Raw genomic sequence first — 20564 nt, forward strand, 5'->3', positions numbered from 1 at the left:
CCAGGCAGTCTCCTCCTCTTCTAGATCCTGCCCTTATTCTTTTTCTCTCCTTCCTGTTTATGAAAAAAATTTAGTGTCCAGAAATCTTTATTATACCTTTGGCATTTTGTTTTATTTTCAGCTTAATTGCCTATTGATGTCAAAGTGGATTTTTCCGATTTCTTATTTAAGTCTCTTAGTTGTCAGTATAGGGAAGGAGAGAGAAGGAAAAAAAGCCAAACCTTTCCCTTTTCATTTTCCTTCACTGCTTCGACTCTTCTTTGGGAGCGATGTTATTTTTTTGCAAGTTTAAATTCCAGGGTACCTTGGTTGTTGCTTTTACAATTTAACCCGGTCAGCCAAAACTTTCACTTCTTATCTTCCTCCTGCACATTCTTTTCCGGTCGAGTTCTTCTTTGTGGTGGCCATTTCTGATCACTGCTGCAACCGCCTTCGGGAAAGGGAGTAATGGCCAGCTGAGGAGGAGAGATGCGGCTCTCCTCAACCCTGCTGGCGGTCTCCCCCCTCTTCACTACCTCTACGGGGTGGCTTAGCCCCGAAACCAGCCAGCTCAGGGCACTCCAGCGGCCAGCCCAGACTGAAACCGTGCACGATCACAGATTTCTGTCTGTCGCCGAAGAGACTTCAAACCGGAACCAGGGAGATTAATTATTGTCAGCTGAGTTGAATGTCAATGGCCAACTACTGTGTCTTTCCCAACTAGAGTTGCTATGGAAAGTTGAGGAGATGCAATATCCTAAGGAAGGAGTGAATTACAGTGGCATATGATCTTGATTTGAAGGAATAGTGGATTATTTGTTCAGCGCTCATTAAAGACAAGCAATTTTGGAACTACACAAAATCACACAGAGCCTACTGAAGCATTTTGGCTGAAGTCAACAAGCACAGTACTGGGTTATGAGGGAAACTTCATGGAATCTAGTCTCATCTCTATTTCATTTTGTTCATGCAATGTAATTTCCAGCAATTCCATTTGCACCCTCAAAATCTATAACGAGACTAGAGGCACAAATTCTGTAGGTTAAAAACAAACCATTAGATTCAGCTCATCTTTGTGTGCAGACAGGCTACTTCATAAACAGGTTGATCTCATTTTCTAGTCCATGAAAAAAAGGGTCTATCAGATAAACTGTGATACTGAAATGAATGAGCATCACTCAGCAAAATATAGTCTACCAAAATGGGCAGGGCGCTGAAAGACAAAGCTCCATTGTTCATTTGCTTGCCAAGCAGCCAACTAGCCTACCTACCAAAAAAGAAGGAAAATAAGTAGAGGAATTTTGCTATACGTAATCTGTGAGTGAGCTGACTAGGCTATGTGTCACATTTGCTAGTTCTAATGTTTTTAATATTTTAATTATTTATTTATTTGATAACGTGCTAGCAGCCCAGAGTCACCTTATAGGGGAGATGGGAAAATTTAATAAATCAATGTACAATGTAAAGTCAATGTACGGCATACCAATTTAAATACAGTTTTTTCATTAAATTTTATTGTAATAGTTTCACCTAAAATGAAATAAATATTTAGGACAAAATTTTATGCTCTTTTGCTACTTCAAAGTATAAGATGTTAAAAACAGAAGACACAGTTTCTTATAAATTAAATCAAAATGGCTCTATTCTTTAAGTGAGAAAAATCTTTGATTACACTGTTGAAGCATATTCCCTCCAAAAGCCAAAACAATTTTAGCTTAAAGAACAATCCCTCTCACCTGTCTGCTGGCTCAATAAAAGCAGAGCATTTTTAACAATAACCTTATATCTGTATCTGTTTCATGACTGACACAATTAGAAAGAAAATAAGAACGTCTCCCTTTCATGACCTTTAAAAAACTTATGAATAATGCAATAAATGAACATGTGACAATGGGTTCTGGCATATCCTGTGGTTTACCAAGGCCTGTTTAACACTTAATAGCCGCACATCTCCCCCTGTGTATTAGTCGTAGCAAATTCAACCTAGGTACAACCATTTCAATTAAGCAATAAATGAAACATGTCTCTTCCCTATTTCTCTCTGTATAGATGAAACAATATAAGTTTTAATTAGTCAACCACCTCCAGCATGAAGTTTCCCCATTGGGTTCCCAAGCCATCTGGCAGTACCAGGTCTTACAAAACCCAATTTCTGAGGGGCCCAATCTCCCCTCAGGGGTAAGATCTTTCAGAGGGCAGAATTTTTACTACCTTTTCTGTGGGTGTGGCTTGGTGGGCGTGGCAGAGGAAAATCTCTAGTCAGAGGTGTATTTGCTGGTTCTCCAAGCTACTCAAAATTTCCGTTACCACTTCTCCAGAACTGGTCAGAACCAGAGGTGGTATTCAGCAGGTTCTGACCAGTTCTGGAGAACTGGTAGTGGAAATTTTGAGTAGTTCAGAGAACCGGCAAATACCACTTCTGACTGGAGATTTTACAGTATCCTTCCCTTGCCAAGCCCACCAAGCCACGGCCACAGAACCGATAGTAAAAAAAAATTGAATCCCACCACTGGTCAGAACCTGCTGAATATCACCTCTGGTTCTGACCAGTTCTGGAGAACTAGTAGTGGAAATTTTGAGTAGTTCGGAGAACCGGCAAATACCAACGTGCCTACCATCCCTGTCCTATTGTTTCTTTTATTTTTCCTATATGTACCCATTTCATGTATTCATAACTATGTATATACTTATACCTATTATCTTGTAAGCAATTGACAAATCAAATAAATAAATAAATAAAAATAAAAATAAATAAATACCACTTCTGATTGGAGATTTTACAGTATCCTTCCCTTGCCAAGCCCACCAAGCCACGCCCACAGAACCGATAGTAAAAACATTTGAATCCCACCACTGGTCAGAACCTGCTGAATACCACCTCTGGCAGAAGCCACAGCAGAGAAGGCTCTTCTCCTGGAACCCATCAGCCGGATTTTGGGGGGCTGATGGGATCTACAGTATGCCACCTCTACCAGCACTGGTGGGGTAAGCCAGTCCAATTGGAACAAGACAGCAATTACTGTGAAAATTGAGTTTGAAAGTAGGAATTGGTAAGGCTTTGTCCAAACCATTGGCATAAGCACTATTGTTTAATACATTGTTTATCCCCAAATATCCTGAGGCTTGGCCTAGGGAGCTTTTACTGCCTAGTCCTGTGTCGGTAGTAATGAGGGACATCCCAGGGGTGAGTAAAACAAAAAACAAAAAACAGTATCTGTGACTAAGATACGCATGTTAAAAATGAGTGGAACTTTGATTGTGATCATAAATGCTATGTTGACATTGATCCCACTCAATAATGTTGTCATGGAGTACCAGAATAAGAGGAAGTGAATTTTAAAATATTGGAAGTCCTTGATGCTGTTTAAATTATTAAAAATAAAGGTTTCCCTCTCCAGTTGTGACTCTGGCTCTAGGGGGAGGTGCTTGTCTCAGTTTCTTAGCCAAGGGAGCCAATGTTGTCCAAAGACATTTCCATGGTCATGTGGCCAGCATATACACTGTGGCACAGCATATACACTGAGGCATATAGAATGCTATTACCTTCCCACCAAAATGGTACCTATTTATTCACATTTGCATGCTTTTGAACTGCTAAAATGGCAGAAGCTGGAGCAAGTAATGGGAGCTCACCCCATTGTACAGCACTCGGATCTTTTCAGCTGACAAGTTCGTGTCTTTAACTGCTGGGGCATCACACCCCCTATTAATAATTATAAGAACAGTTTTCTTTTGAATCATTCCTTTCCTTCTCAACATGCATAGTAGAACTAGAGCCCTCCGTCTACAGTACTTGCAGACTACAGTAGTAGAGCTTCCCCGTCTCAACTTCACATTAACAGAGTGTATACAACTGTTTGTATCTAGTAACCTGCCATGTGGTATGAAAAGCAAAGCCCTCTACCTGTACTTCACTTCACATCTCATTAAAAATGGGTTCCAGATCCAAACAGCAAAAAACTGGATAATCACTTGATGGCAGCAAAGAACTGTTTTCTGTTCCACTTTGCTACCATCTGGTGATTATCCAGATTTTTGCAGGCCATATTTGGTGGCTCTAATAAAAGAAATGGCAGCAAGCTTTTGTTCTTTTTTATTCTGGCTAGCAGCAAACTGACGTTATCAAATTTGCAGCCTGCCTTCCCTTAATCTTTCAGGGTACATATTAGATTATACTAGGTTCTTGTATATATGCTTTAATGTGTTTTTCAGCCTCTTCCCCAGATAGGGAGCGTGATTTTATAAAAGGCCACAACCGGAAGAGAGGCTTTATGCTATTATTTACTGATATGACTATGCAGTTTAATTTTAATAATCTGAATCAACTACTAGGTGCTCCTTGAATCCAAATTCCCCCAAAGTTGCTTTGTTCATATGTTATAATAGAAACAATGACCAATTTAATTACACCTTAATGCCTAGTACATTTATTATGACAACATTTATTAATTATAGTGTACATTATAATTGTCATGCCAGGCACATCCCAAGACTGCAAAGAACCTTCCCCAAATTTTATAGTTCCTAGTAATCTATTTTGTTCAATAGTCCTATTTGCACAGCTTTGATTCTCTTTCTCTGACAAACAACTCATCAAGAATGCAATTCAAGATACCCTGGTCTTATCTATAATCAAGGTATCTGTCTACTTAGCTATGATAATAAAATATAGGATTGTACAGTACTTATTTACCAGCTAATAGGTAGTAAATGAAATTTTATCCTCTGATACATTTTGAATCTACTTCTGTATTTTAGGTTTATTTTTTTAACACACTTGCTTTTTATTTTGCACAATTTGCCTAGCTTTTTTCATTCCTATTTCCACAATTCTAATAAGACTTAAAAGTGATAATTAACTCTTAGAAAACTATACTATTGCATTCTGCCCAGCCCACCTAAGAAAAATGCTTCAAGACCACAGGCCCATCTACATTCTCTATTAACTAGCTCTTTAGATGTGCATATGATTTCAGTTCATTTGTACAGTTGTCACCTTACTTACCTGCATCTGCTCCATATTTACATTATTTATAAGCAATGTATATCTGCCAATCATTAGACAGATCAAACTTCAGCCAATTAATAATTAATCCATAATTAATATTTTTTTCTTGATTTGTAATAACAGACTGAACAAACTAACCATATTCTCTCTTGGTTTGAAATAGGTCAAATACGACTACATGGTCTCTGCAATAATTCAGCAACAGTTAGATAATAATAGAGGTTCAGAAAACTTATGAAAATATGGTTAATTTTTGTATCAATATAGTAAGTAAACCTATATAGCCATAGTCTGCTTTCCGTAATACATTTCCATAAAATATTCCAAGTAGCTTGCAATCAGAAAGAAGGCAAAAGGAAGGAGAAACAGCGTTCAATCATTAAAAATACAGCAATCTGTCTTCAACCTCAGTAAAGACCAATAATATGAAAGTTCAACTGGTGCTTATTCACAAACCCATTGCTAACCAAAAACTTCACTGGTTGATTTTTTTTTCTGCCTGCCATCATGCTCGTGCTGTTGAAAGCAGAAGGCATGAAAAATCGGGGAAACAGCCATCCCCGCAAATAAAGGACCAACACCCCACCTTCGTATCTACCTAGGCTCTTTGGCTTCTCTCCCCTTTCTCCGCGGGTGCTGCGCATCCATCGGACCCGGCAGGGAAGCGCTTGTCAGATCTGAACTGGCTACGAGAGATTTTCCTTTGAAAATCCAGAGGGCGCTTGAAGCCGGCCTTCTTATTTTCTCCCCAGCTTGAAAGCCAGCGGCTTGCAGTCTTCACAATAGAAACGTAGTTCTGTTATGCTTCTCCTGCCGGTTGGGCTCCACCTCTTCTAGCTTCTTCAAAGGGGCCGCTTCTAGAGGGATCGGCTACAAGAAAGGGCCGCTGGGTAGCGGCGTCTTGGCTCTTCTATGTCCACCAACTTTGGCCAGGAGGCCCTTTGCGTCTGATCAGGGTGTGGCGCCAGTCCAGAGGGAGCTTTTAAGCTTAAACACAAGCGGAAAAGACCCAAGCCAGGCTTAATCAATTTACTGCGTCTCTGAAACGCCCAAGAATAATACATTCTGTCTTTTCTCTTTGTTTCCTTCTTGTTGGAGGGAAGACTGAAGAGTTCCTGACTGGATCCATCAACCAAGAGGAAGAAGCGTGAGGTTTCTTCTTCTTTTTTAAAATGAAAGATGGGTTCATTTAATTATTAGTGTTTTCCGCATTGGTATTAAATTTACAAGTTTTGTCATTGGGAGGGGAGGATAAATCTATAAGGTTTTAAACAGGGCTGGATGGGCAGATAGTATAAAAATTAAATTCACAGGAAGAATTTAAAAGTAGTTCAGGGAAAAGAAAACATGCAACCCTCTCTTTATGCTGAATAGCAAATACCTGATGTATGAATTAAGCCATAGTTGTTCTGCTCATACTATTTTTTTATCATAATTTATCTTTCACATGCATATTTACATACTTAGCCATCAATAAGCCATTTGATTGTTTATTGTACCCCACGACTCTCATTAAGTGTTGTACCTTATGATTCTTGACTCTAGATGAATGTATTTTTCTTTTATGTATACTGAGAGTATTTGCACCAAGACAAATTCCTTGTGTGTCCAACCACGCTTGGCCAATAAAGAATTCTATTCTATTCAAAGACAATTTTAATTGTCCAGTCTAGAAATCATTTTAGCTCTTCCATTTTTAGCAAAAAGTTCAGGTTTAGTATTCAAAAAAATACTTGTCAATTTATCTTCCATTGTGGTAACTTCAATATATATGCATGTTATACACATCTAATAACCTTGATGGACAATAAAACAGTATCCTATGAATTTATCTATCATAGATATATTATTTTGAAGTGGTCTAACATTTACTCTCTTTTATAACTGTAATGATATGTGGCAATGACCTTTGAAGATGGGATGAAGAGATGCTGCCTAGGAAATGGACAGAGAAGAGTGAGCAGAGCCTACAACTGCATGGTGGGCAGAAGAAGAGGCTCAGAAGAGACCGCCACAAGTGGTAAGGATTTAATGGTGCGGATGGGAAAATTGTACTTTCAGACTTTCGAAATTCTGTTCATATATCTTTTCTATTGGGCGGCACAGTGACTAAGCAGTTCAGATACTGGGCTTGTCAGCTGGAAACCTGGCAGCCAGGTTTGAGACCCAAGTGCCACGCGATAGGGTTAGTACCCGTCCTCGCCCTGGGTCCTGTCAACCTAGCAGTTTGAAAGCATATAAATAAATACAAGTAAATCGTACCACTTTGGTGGAAAGATAACAGCGCTCTGTATCGTCATGCTGGCTACAGCCATGGACATGTCTTTGGACAGCATGGCTCAATGGCCTTGAAATGGAGATGAGCACTGCCTCCTATAGTTGGCAACAACTAGCGGAGAGACCATAGCGACTCCTTACCTTTTATCTTTTCAATAAAATAGAATTAGCTTATCTGATTGTGTTTCCTGCCTGGTCTGCCTATTAAGGCTAACAATAACTTTCATGCCCTTTATTAATAAATATTTTTATATATTTCAAATTTATAATCCATAAAAGGGGAGTAAAACACAAGAGAGCCTTTCTTAACATTGGTCCCATTTAGCACTCTATACTTCTATAATCATATGATCTTCTCAGAACTTCATGTTTCTCTCTTCTAGTTATCTCTTTAACAGTCTGTCAATCAACTTAAGATGTTCTTTCTTTCCCACAGAGATATACTGTATAGTATCTGTTTAATTTAAAAAAGTATTTTAAAGAGGCAATATTCCAAATTTAATTGTCCGTTTAGGCTGTTTTTTTAAACTTTTATTTTAAACTCCCGGTAACACTTTTGCACTTAATTTTTTTAAAAATTGTAACTGGCAGTTTCATTTTTTAAAATTTTAATATTTTGTGGATTGAAGATACACTCATGCATGGATTTAAGTGTTCTCAAGGCCTCTTTACATGCCAAATGTGCTCCATTTAAATGTGCTTTAGAAAGTGGATCAGGCGGCATCCTTTAAACAGAATTTGCCCAAAGCTGCAAGCATGATGTACCATATTGGAATAGGTTAGTCTGCAAATCTAAAGTCATGTTATTAGATAGTAGTTTACATATGGAGGTGTGGGTGATCATGGGGGATATACGAAAAAGATGGTGCCTAGGAAATAAACAAACAAAAGGAGGAGCTCCTAGGGGCTTGACCGTTGAAAACCTGAGAGAATCCACGCTAATTTATCAGTCAGTAAGAAGAGATGGCAGTATTTTTGAACTTTAAGACTTGCAAGGCTCTATTACTGTAGCCTTATACTAACTCTAGTCATTTTCTGTCTGATTTACTTGGGAAGGCTGATACCTGAGTGTCTTTTCCTGTGGGCTTTCTCATGTGGAGCTCACCCCCACCTCGGGAGCTCATGTAGATGATTTAATGGCTTCTCTTTTGTCTGGAAAAGCTCTGTTAGCTCGGGCATATTGTCTGACCATTTGCCTCTGCATTATCCCAGGTATTTCACAGATACATACTAGTCTGCCATGTTTCTATCCAGAAGTCAGATAAGATCAAACCACCTTGATTGCACATAATCAATCTACATGTATTGATCATTTATAAATTCTATATATGTACATGATCACGTGTACATATATCACTATACACAGAATACCTCAATATTTAAAGTTGATTTAGAAAAAAGCACAATTTACCAATGTAATATTAGGTATCAACCAGAATTAATAACCAATGTAAAGCATCCAAAGTTACAAAAAAGTTTCAGATGGGTAGATAAGTCATTTTAATCTTTATAGTAGCATAAGTCTATCAGATCTCTTATGATACACATAAGTTTTAAGGACATTTCACTTAATGACTGAATAATTATGTATTAAAACTGTGCACACTATGAAGGTTATCTAACATGTTCTCCAGACTCCACACAAGCACATTATTTTTCTGTTAAGATTTGTAGTCAGAAATGCATCTAAATTATTCTCAGAATGGACCGTCCTCTTAGGCATACTGTTGGAAGCTGGGAGCAGTATAAAAGAAGAGGTAAGTGGGAAATGAGAGCTGTAGATTAAGATGTTTTCTTAGTAAAGTGGGTCATTTAAAACTATTACAAATGTAACAGAAACCAGCCAACACTCATGTACTGGTCTGCTCAGTAAGGGTACTCCATCATTTGTATCCATATGTTCATATGTGCAAATCCTCAGACATGAGGCCTCTTGAAATAGATCAAAATACATGCAAAGCTCTGCTTTTTCCAAAGTGGTAATTTCAGATCTGTTGAGTGCAACTCCTAGATCATGGCAACATTTTGGGAATTGCAGAATTGATCCATCAGGAAAGTTGCAGGTTGGGTAAGGCTTGGATTAGACCGATATTGACAAAGGTAGTTCTTAACTAGATCTTAAAATAAGAAAATTTGATAAGTTGAAATCCTACTTGGCAATAATTTGATTTCAGTGGCTGGATTAGCACATTTGTGCTAACCAATAATTTTATTTATTTGGGCTCAGCTTAGTGCAAGTTATAAATCCAGCCACCATTTTACTGATGCAGAAGTTTTATGGCAGACTATATTGGAACTGTATAATAATCATGTAACAATCTAAAAGGTAACTTTTCAAAAGAGGATGAATTATAAAGTTACCATGCTTTGTAATATTGAAATATAAAGATATTGAAAAGATCCCGTATTCATCCTTTTGTTGCTTTCTATTTCAGAATGAGTTTTAAAGATGGTATTCTTATGTACCATATTGGAATTGGTTGGTCTACAAGACTAATGTCATGCTAATACTGGTAGGAGAAGGCAGTTTAATCTGGAAATTGGAACATATTTCTGATATTCAGAAGTATTGGTTGAACCATTTTTTACATTCTCTATATATTTGTATCAGGTGATGTAATTTTTGAACAGGGAACCAAAGATGTGATGCTTTATGCCTTACATAAAACATTAAAAAAAACTCTCTAGGCTCATCATATATACTTAAACAGTTTAATTCATAATTACAGGCTGTATTTAGAATTTTTAAACAAAGTCTATAAATAGAGGTTAACCCCGCTTGAAAAGTTCTTACAAGCCTTTCAGAACTTTAGTAGTAATGCCATCAAAGCTGACATAGCAGTGGTTTATTGAGATACTTTTGAGTAAAAGTTCTGTAATTATCAGTAACATAAGATGTCACATCAGGTGTTTCAGAACTTTTCATCCTATGCCTGAATGAATTAATGGTTGTGTACATATATACACATACATGTATACATGACTATGGGTGACACAGATAATGTATTGGTCCACCAAGTATACATTTAAAAGTAAGAAATGCAGTTAACCACACAATTTGTATGATTAATGCCATGAAAGTCCATGAGAAAATTAAGGTTATTAATACTTGGCAAGAGGTTTTATTTTGTTTATTAGGTGTTTAAATTCTCATTTCTCAGTGCAAAAGAGAAAGTTTATCCAAACTAATATTTAAAAAATGAGGAAACACTACTTTCTTCAAAAGATTCTTGACAGCAGCATCCACAGGTAAATGGAAATATCTTATCCTGACAGTGGCAATTATGGAATCCTTTGCAGCAGCAGAAAAAAAAAACCAATTGAGACATAAATACCTTATCATGCATTGGGGTGGGGTGGGATGACACAGGACCACCTATTTTGTAAGCCTGCAGCCTAACTAAGCATTTCAGAGTAAAAAGGAAGATATCTGGAATGAATTCAACACTCTGCACTATGTAACACATTATACAGAATAGGAAATAACTTATTTTCTTTAACATTCAATCTTATTTTGACTCCGTGACCACATAAGGGTATTTAATTTAAGGTGCAACCATCAGTTGGCATTCAATAAATTACACACAACAGTAACTGACTGTTGTAAGTTATCTTTTGTGCAGTCTACTTCCTACCTTATTTCAAATTCAGCTGTCAAATCACCAAATTTTTTTTACATATTTCACAAAAGAAACTGGTTCTATTAGCATCAGAATTCCTGACACTGAATTTGGCCAGTCTAATTTTATGATCTCCCTGGAAAACGTTTCTTTAGACTTTTAATGGGCAGGCAAAAAGGCAGTTAATTCTATTTGATATCCAGTCCAGTATTGGAGCTTCCAGTAAAAAGAAAACAAGAAGCATAAAGCATTTCATATGTTTAAGATGAAATGCTGTCTTTGTAAAACACAAAATATAAATTTTAATACTGTAATGCCAGACATGAATATTTCAATACAAAGCAGGATTATCAGAATTTTTAATTACCTGAATATTTGCAAGCTAGATTTTTCTTTTTAAATAACTATGTTTTGATTAACTATATCACCAGTTTTACTTACAGGCCAAATGCAGGCCACCTGGAAGAACTAAAATAATTCAGTATTATAGGAATTGCAAATAGGACCCTTCTGAAAAGACATAAAACATGCCATCTATGAATATTTTAGAACATAAATCTCTTATATATGACCTAGCCATCTTTAAAGGACAAATGTGTTCATTACACATTTACAGACACCTGCATTTTTAAAGATTTCCACGCTGCAAAGAAATTTCTATATTATACATAGAAAAAAAGTACTTTACATGAAACATATTTGTCTTTTGAAATCGTCCACAATATACTGTTGTGCATCTGCGTTCAAATTTTAAAATGTAGAGTTGTCAGGGTTTTCTTTTTTCGCATGTTAAAATAAGCTACTTTGGTGTAATAGTGTACAGTCCAGAAGAATTCCAAGGTAAGTACAAATGGAAAATTGCTATATTAAACAATTGCCAAATGAAAATAATGGATATGAAAAAGTTACAAATAAGATAATTGCTCAAAAAATCACATTTGCAGGATTTAAAGCCTTTTTGACTTTCCCATTCATATGTAACTTCTGATTTACTTTACGTATAGCTTAGATATCCAGGGAAAAGGAGAAATATTTGAGGCAACCCTTCATGCTTCTGATATTTCAGATTTACTGAGTGCAATTGCTAGTTCTAAATCTTCTTGCTCTTGCTGCTTCAATCTTGCTAGTCGCTCTTTCTCCTCTCTCTCACTTTCTCTTTTTGCCCATTCAATCATATCTTCTTCAGTAGGATACTAAACCAGAAAAAACATAGACTTGTTAGTAGAACAGCAAGTAAAAATTTGTGAACACTGTAATATGGAAGGAATACATAATTGCTTCTCCCCAGAATGGTTTTTTAAAAACTTTTCTGATGATCTTCCATCATAGTATTAGTTAGATCAGACCCCACTTCGCTTCTAACCAAAAAGGTAAAAAAGCCCCAGGTATTATCATTTGCTGAGTATACAGATGAATTATTTTTAAATATATCTATCATACAGTATACTAGTCCTGTAATTAATCACAAAAAGTAGAAAACTACGTTTTGTGAAGAGTTCTATATCATGTGGTCAATAGATTGAGAATGTTATTTACTTTTTCTCCACCTCTTTCAAGAAAATATATCAAACGACTGTCATGCAACATAATAACTAAGGATTATGCAGACATTGCAACCAGCTGCTTATTCAAATGCATGGGCAGGAAAGAAGAGGCTTGCTGAATGACTGCTTGCTAAGGAAAGTGTTTGGAGCTAAGACTGTCTTGTTGCAATGTCAATTTATAAGTCCTGCTACAGGCTGATATATGAACATTATATAATAATACTGCATGAAAATATGGCTAAAATAAAACCTCAGAGAACTTTCAGAATTACTATGTTATTGTTGCGTGGTGGTCAATGTGTTACTGGAAGGCTAACAGCTATTTGTCTCCAAATAGATCATGATGGTGTATTCTTTAAATAAGACATTACTAATACAGAAGAACTCATTCCCATCTTCAAGGTTTATAGGAACATTCACTGTTCTTACAAAACAATCACCATTTAGCTGAATATCTCCATACTTACAGCATTGAAATTAACAAAATTGCTGGAATCCATCTCTTTGCCTACTCCACTAGGAGCAAATGGATCAGCTTCCTGTACTTTGCAACCATCAGAACTTGGGAAGGTCTGGAAAGGATCGTTCAATTTAAATGATTCTGAAGACTCCAATTTGTGGATAGGTCTTTTTCCTATACCAAAATAACCAGTTAGTATAATTATGAACATGAGAATAATTTATTCAGTATATAGTATAAGTAATGCTACATATCCTAAACTCATGTGATTTTCTAAAATATTCTAAAGTTACAGGATGAGGGTTTTGAGTTGGAGAGTAGATAATGTTTGCTACTATTTTCATTATATGGAGGCTTTTGGACATGTAAAATGGGAGCTAGCCATCTAATTCAAATCACAATGTTCATATTAAAAATGGTTCAAATCAGCCATCCTTATCAAATTACATTTAGAGTTTTATTACAACAATACAAAATAGTTTCTTTATAATTTATTGCTTTGGACATTTAAAAAAATACAACCCAAACCTTTAAAAAAATGAAAATTAGTTTGTAACTCAATTGGGCATTCTTGTATTACAGAATGTGGGGAAAAATATAGGATGCTCCTTTTAGTTTCATTACATCTGAAAAAAGCTCCATATAAACCTTAGCATTTATATTTTAATGCTGTCTCTTACCAGGTGGGGGAGGACACGGCCTGGTAGGTGTTCCAGTTTTAGGAGGCAAAGCAGGAGGAATATCTTCATTTTTGACTGGAGCTTCCTCAAACAAATTTTTTGTTATAACTATATTGTTAGCAGTACTTGTTGCAGATGAATCAAAAGGATCCTCATTGTTTGTCTTAAAAAAAAGACAGTAAATAAACTCCATTATGCACAAGTTGGGGCATTTTGTTTTATTTACTGATCATTATAAGCCTTATACTACTGTTGCTCCCAACTGCTGCTTACTAAGCTCCTATGAATGTCATTGATTCCCACCAGCCATAGTTTTCCACCATAAAGCAATGCTTTAATCATCTTTTTCATGTTTACAATACAGGTAGTGCTCGACTTACAACAGTTTACTTAGTGATCATTCAAATTTACAACTGCACTGAAAAAAGTGACTTATGACCAGGGGTGAACCATGCGAGAGGCTGGTTGGTGCACACATAGCTTGACTTGCCTGATCGGCAGGCCAGCACATGCACATGCGCACACAGCTTGACTTGTTTTTATTAAGAAAACAAATAATCCCATAGTTAATGAAACATAGTTCAAAATGAGAATCAAGTTATCATTTAAGTTGAATTTACAATAATGTTTGCTGAAGTTCTGTTTTGTTCCTGAGCAATTTTATGCTTTGTCCACAAGCATTAATCAGTTCAAATTACCTTTGACAAAGTGCTGAAATCAGCAAAATCACAGCCAAATGATTCATTTCCAAACAAAGATGTAAAGGGATCTGTAGCTGAAGTAAGCAAAGGAAAACATAAAAAAAGGTAAATCAATGGACTACACATGCAAGGATCTAATAAGAGCCAATTTGGTGCAGTGGCAAGGGTACCAGGCTAGAAACTGGGAGACCATGAGTTCTAAATATGCCTTAGGCACAGAGCCAGTTAGGTGGCCTTTGGCTGGTCATTTTTCTCTCAGATCTAGGAAAGAGGCAATAACAAACCACTTCTGAAATTTTGCCAAGATAGTAGTGACTTGTCCAGGCAGGACTTGACACCGATTTGGAGGCACAAAAAACCAAAAACCATGCAAGATGAAAAACAGGAAACAAATTATTTATTGAATTATTGACATTTTCACCATATATGAAGAGGGCATATTTAAAAGTTCACTATCACTCAGCTCTCATTCAGTTAATTATATGGAATTAAACTAAAAAATGTCTCAGGAATGTCGTCAAACTATTTAGAAATTATTCCAAGAGGTGATGGAGATAATTTTGTTTATTGTGCCCCTCAAAATGTACAAAAGAATTCAAACTCAAAATTGGATGAGTCTTAAAATATTTTAGTTTTATATTTCACTTGTATGTGTATAGTTACAACGAAACAGGATATTTGATGCCATTTGAAAGGCACACTACACAAAAAAGATTGTGGACCATGCAACTCACTTCTAGAAACTGATAGCTAAGTTACACTTTCTTTTGGCACAATTTTGCCATGACTACCACATTTTTCATAAAAATAGTAACATTAACTCTTCCCAGTATAGTCTCATAAATGATCCAAATAAGTGTTAAGAAGAAATTTCAAAGAGTATCTGAAAAAGTTGCAAAGAGTGTGTGGAAAAGACTAGCACCATTTTGTTGCTGGTGGTGTTTGAACTAATTGTGTTGATACAATGTCAAAGCCAACACTTTTGCTGATTACAATTAGTAATCATTCTAATGGTCTTAAATAAAGGAAGGACAGATAGTTGATAGATTTGCCTTCAATACCTTCAAGAGTAACTTAAGTATCAAATATTACTAGTTTTTTTTTAAAAAAATAACAGCCTGTCTAAGCAAAAGTCAGGTTTATGTTGATTTAGGGTGTGTTAAAATACATTACATCTAAATAATTACCTATTTAAAAGCTGGTGCTAAACTCAGAAATTCAGAACGCATAGGAACCACACGGAGCCTACCTTCTCAAGGTATACCCATCAAATTGTAACCTCGTTGATCTGAACAGGGAGAGGAGCGTGATGGCTCACTTGGTTAGAACACTGGGTTTATAATCAGCAAGCCCACATTCAAAACCCAACATGAGCTCCCATCGCTCGCTTCAGCTTCTGCCCACCTAGCAGTTCAAATGTGTGCAAACACAACTAGATAAATAGGTACCATTTTGGTGGGCACATTAACAGAGACATGAAAGGAGCCCCCACCTGAGTGTCTCCAGGACAACGATGATGTCACCAGCTAATTCTTTCAACCTCTAAGCGCCTCAGGGCTTCCAATACGAAAGCAGTAGCATCTTAATACAAGCTCCAGGTAGTATGAAAGGACAGTTTTGGATGTTTACATAATAAGACATAGTGTCAGGTGCTAAAGACCAGGTCTACACATGAAGATCCAATAAAACTGATTTAACAGCCTATCTATAGGAATCTTATTCTCAACTAAGGTTATTACCTGTTTGGAGTTAGATAAAGGTTCAAGGGATTGGACAGCCTGTTTGTGGCTAAGTAGGGATTCGAGGCTGATCCCTTTTTTAACTCTTCCCCCAGTACTGCCATACTTCTACTGATGGTGTTCATCAACAACATATTTGTATTATTGAAGTCCAGCCCTCTAGATTGTCCTTTGTGGTTGAAACTTCAACAAAAACAATAAATCTAAACTCTGTACTGCACTTAGTCTAATTCTTAAGGAATAAATTCTCTTCAGAACATCTTGCACATCTTGACTCAATTTTCCAAACACTTGAGTTTAAATATGGGATCTGCATTAGTAAAACCTTATGTAATATTATGAATCATTTGGTCTTTTTTTTTTTTAGAAATGATGAGGTGGCTCAGGTGATATTACTTTATGATCTGAGAAAAGTTGATAAGGAAGAAGTTAGTTCAGACCAGGCAGCATCTGAGCTGGAAGATCAATTTAGAACTTGTCCAAATGTTTATTTACCCTGAAAATACCAGCATGTAAAAATTCAGCTATCAAAACTTCAGCTCTCAATTTAGAGCTATATATAAACAGATTTTCTGATAACACTGAAATGTTATTTCTGATTGGGAAAGAATAGGAACAAGGGAGTATCCAGAAAAGTTTTGAGTATAAATGTGAAACTATCAGATGCTGGAAGCAGTGTCAGAATCTGTTTTCACTTCTGGCATGTTAAATAACTCCTCAAGTCTTAAAATGTTTAAATCCTTGTCTGACTTTGCTGCTAGGTGTGACAAATATGTCAAATTTGATGCCTTCAAAATATAATAATTAAACATCATAGAATAAAATATTTCTGAAAATTGGTACCCAAAATCCATTACATAATCACATTTGATTATATGCTAATCACATTTAACACTAAGGATTTGAAATTAATTATAATTCTTAGGTTCAAACTAATCACATTTAGCAAGTTAATCTAAGTTAAGAGAACACAAAAATGTATTCTGGCAGATAGTCATGCACTTCACATAATGCAAAAATTGTTTAGTTTTAATTGAAAAATAAAGTAGTTAAGCTATTAAAATTGTAAATTTGACTGATCTTGATGCTTTTTAGAAACCTAAAAAGGTGCAGGTACATGTAACATAATTAAATTGGGGGAGTAACAAAGCTTAGTCTGTATATACCTAGGAGATCTAAAATATATTCAAGGGTGCTTCAAAAACATGGCAACTTTAAAACATGTGGACTTCAACTCCCAGAATTCCTCAGCACTAGGTCTTAATGTTGCCAAAGTTTGCAGACCACTGATATAGCTTATGGATAACAAATTCCTATGGACACATTACTTGGTATCTATTGGATTCCTCTCTAACATTACTTTCTTTTAATCTAACAGGAACTTAAAAGGAAAATTATTGAACTGCATAATTTCAGTAGCATGCTTAACAGTCAATGGTAGCCATAATCCAGCATTCTGTAAATGAGCAAACTTATCTTGGAAAGAAAAAAAAGTAAAGTAAGTTGGGCCTAATTATAATGGTTGAGGAGGTATTATAGGAACTGTCTTCACTAGGCTTTCCAGTAAAGGGTCCTTAGTAATCCATACCCACTGTGGGAGACATTTTGAGTAAGCAGCTTTGATGTACTCTCAAAAATCCAAATATGCCTCACACCTCAAACAGGTTAAGATTGTCATTATAATTTCTTACCTGGATCACTTGATGCAGTCACAGCAGTTCCACCAGGAGCAAAAGGATCATTATGTTTCAGTGTTTCTGCCTAAAATTTAAAATTCATTAAATGCAAATTCTTAAAATCAAACATGCTGTTTTTTGCCTGTGTGTTAAGAGAGAAATCTAAATGAACATTAAACTGTACTTGAATAATTTAAAATACATTCATTCCAGTTATTCCAGAATTTAGCTTTTCAGAAAGTTATTTTCAAAACTGTTTAAATGAATTCTGTTCTGTTTGAAGCATCTATAACCCTTCATATACAGCTGCTGGTATCATATACTGCTTCATATACGCAACTGGTATTCATTCAGAAGTTATTAAAAACACCAACACTGTAAGAATGCTAATACTCTACCTCTGGTTGTCTATAAACATCAGCACTCTTAACTCTATAATTTAATATTTTAATGTGTTACAAATGTAACACATTAAATTATATGGGCCATGAATTAAGGATCTATCAATCCTAAAATAAAAGGGAAATGGGGAAGTTATTTTGAGAACTTCCTAAAACACAAGAGTCATATTTAACAACGGTGAAATCTCACACTATCTAATAATTCTAGATTTCATGAAATGCCAAGAGACTTAGGTTGTCTAAGCCAAGCCTCCAGGTGATCTCAACAATTCATGAAGCAGCTGTGCAAATAAAAGGTCAAATGTCCAATGTCTGTGAAATATATCTGTCCATAGAGGACAAGGAACAAGCAAAGTTTATTTATATGAAACCTAATGGAGACATTTCATACCAAAATCTGCCATACACATAATGCTAATCTCTTCTCTCAGACTTACTGTGGAATTGTTGTTGTTAGTTGCACTGAAGGGATCGATATTCCCAAAGGGATCTGAAGACGGCTGCTTAAAAAAGTTGTCAGCAGCAAAAGGATCTGAACCTTTAAATGGATCACTACCAAAAGGATCTTAAAAACAGCGAAGTGAAGACAAAGTTACTAGAAGGTGTGCTTAGGTGTTTGCTATTGTAAATATTTATCACAAAAAAACATAAAATGTGCCCAACTTTAATATTATATTGCTAGTTTATGTATTCTCTATCAATTAGAACATTAATTAATGTTCCATGTTGTATATTGCTCCCCAAAGTAAAGGCTACTTCAACATACTCAATGTTTAAATGTACACGAGTCTTTTCCAATTTCTCTTCCCCCCCACCAAATGTTTGATTTACAAGTCCCATCATTCTAGCTTGCTGATATATTAACTGAAACCAGAATATCTGGAGGATTTTTACAAATAAAGAATCCCACCCCGTTATGCAGTTCTTAACGTTCTTTAATTATGGATTCGTGTCTTGAAAAATTTGCTTTTAAAAGAATTAAAAGGAAAGAAAACAAATACTCACCAATCTTGCCAAATGGATCATCCTTGAAAGGATCATCTATTTAAAAAGTAAAACACTGTCCATAAAAATCTTTTTCAGTTTTGTTCAGAATATCAGGCTACAGATAAAGGTTTGTATTTATCTCATTCTGTGCCTGAAACTGCTTGAGGAATAGGGTCATGAAGCTTGCCAAAGAGCAGAAAAGGCTCCCCTAAATACAGCAATACCTTTAAAAAAACTTCACTAATATCCATTGATAACTATTTGGAATTTTGCCCATTGGAAGTCTTATTGTCCACCAAAAGAAAGAGAGACAAATGTAGCTTAACTATAGAGATGAGGAACTAAGTCAACTAAGGAAGATGACCTTGTCAGAGATATGAAACGCTTTTGCCAATGGTACAAGGGGTAAAATATATTTTCAATCTAAAACAGCCAGATAATATTCAGAATTGGAATCAGAAAAATAAGTTCACAACTATAAAGGAGGAGAAGGAGGTATAGCATAATCAGACTTGCAAGTTATCTTATTGTAGTTGGTCTCAAAATCTGTTTTAGCTTTCCTGTGGAGTTTTACATGCTGCCCATTTCATTATCCAAAGTGACTCTGATAATGATTTTCCATTGGTCTAGGATGGTTATCTAGTGGAGCTGACATCAATTGAGCAACAATAGATAGATCTTTAGTTATTTATCCTTTATTTAGCACTGTATTTTTTAAAGTCAAAGCTTTCAAACAAGGAAACTTTAACTGGGGACAATACTATCTATAGGTAGTTTTCGACTTACGGCCACAATTGAGCCCAAAATTTATGTTGTTAAGTGAGACATTTGTTAAGTGAGTTTTGCCCCATTTTATGACATTTCTTGCCACAGCTGTTAAGTGAATCACTGCAGTTGATAAGTTAGCAACCTGGTTGTTAAGTGAATCTGGCTTCCCCATTGACTTTGCTTATCAGAAGGTTGCAAAAGGTGATCCCATGATCGTGGGACGCTGCAACGGTCATAAGTAAGAACCAGTTTCCAAGCATCTGAATTTTGATGACATGATCATAGGGATGCTGCAAAGGTTGTAACTGTGAATAACGGTCACAAATTGAGGACTACCTATACTTAATATCCAACAACATCTTGTATAAATTGATTCAATCGCCTTGCAGAAATCTACTCTCATCAAAAGGTTGTCTAAAGGCATCCAGTGAAATTAAGCTGACTCACCAGATATTTGGTTCAAAGGTCAATTGAAGTATCATTATGACTCCTTTGTAAATTGTTAGTGAAAGAAAAATGAACATACTTACTACCAACGAAGGGATCAGACTCAAAAAAGTCCAAGTTGGCTTCTGTTGTCTGATCAGAGGGTTGATGGGAGTCTTCATTTACTAGATCCTCCTAGAAGAAAATTGTTTAAAATACAGTAATATATTGTCATTCATCCTATTATACAAGTCACCTCTTTCTCTTAAGTCTAACTAAAGATAGAAATTCTTTCCCC

General features: G+C 35.9%; 1 protein-coding gene across 4 annotated transcripts in view; it reads right to left on the reverse strand.

Annotated features, from left to right (window-relative positions):
* Positions 1-9962: 9962 nt before the first annotated feature.
* EPS15 (epidermal growth factor receptor pathway substrate 15) overlaps positions 9963-20564 on the reverse strand; it is a 57834-nt gene continuing 47232 nt past the window's right edge. For 2 of the 4 annotated variants that reach the window (XM_087960258.1, XM_087960255.1), the window contains 8 exons: positions 20371-20461; positions 19091-19126; positions 18523-18650; positions 17700-17769; positions 14267-14337; positions 13569-13731; positions 12896-13062; positions 9963-12077 (listed from right to left, as the gene is read on the reverse strand). In XM_087960258.1, the coding sequence (XP_087816384.1) occupies positions 11931-12077; positions 12896-13062; positions 13569-13731; positions 14267-14337; positions 17700-17769; positions 18523-18650; positions 19091-19126; positions 20371-20461 (873 nt within the window). In that variant the 3' untranslated portion in view covers positions 9963-11930. Of the gene's footprint in view, positions 12078-12895; positions 13063-13568; positions 13732-14266; positions 14344-17699; positions 17770-18522; positions 18651-19090; positions 19127-20370; positions 20462-20564 lie in introns of all 4 variants that reach the window. The other 2 variants (XM_087960256.1, XM_087960254.1) reach the window with 1 other exon arrangement.

This window comes from Notechis scutatus, chromosome 3 (assembly GCF_049901735.1).
Source record: "Notechis scutatus isolate UNSWTSFEM ecotype Mainland chromosome 3, rNotScu1.2, whole genome shotgun sequence".
Classification (NCBI taxonomy): Eukaryota; Metazoa; Chordata; class Lepidosauria; order Squamata; family Elapidae; genus Notechis; species Notechis scutatus.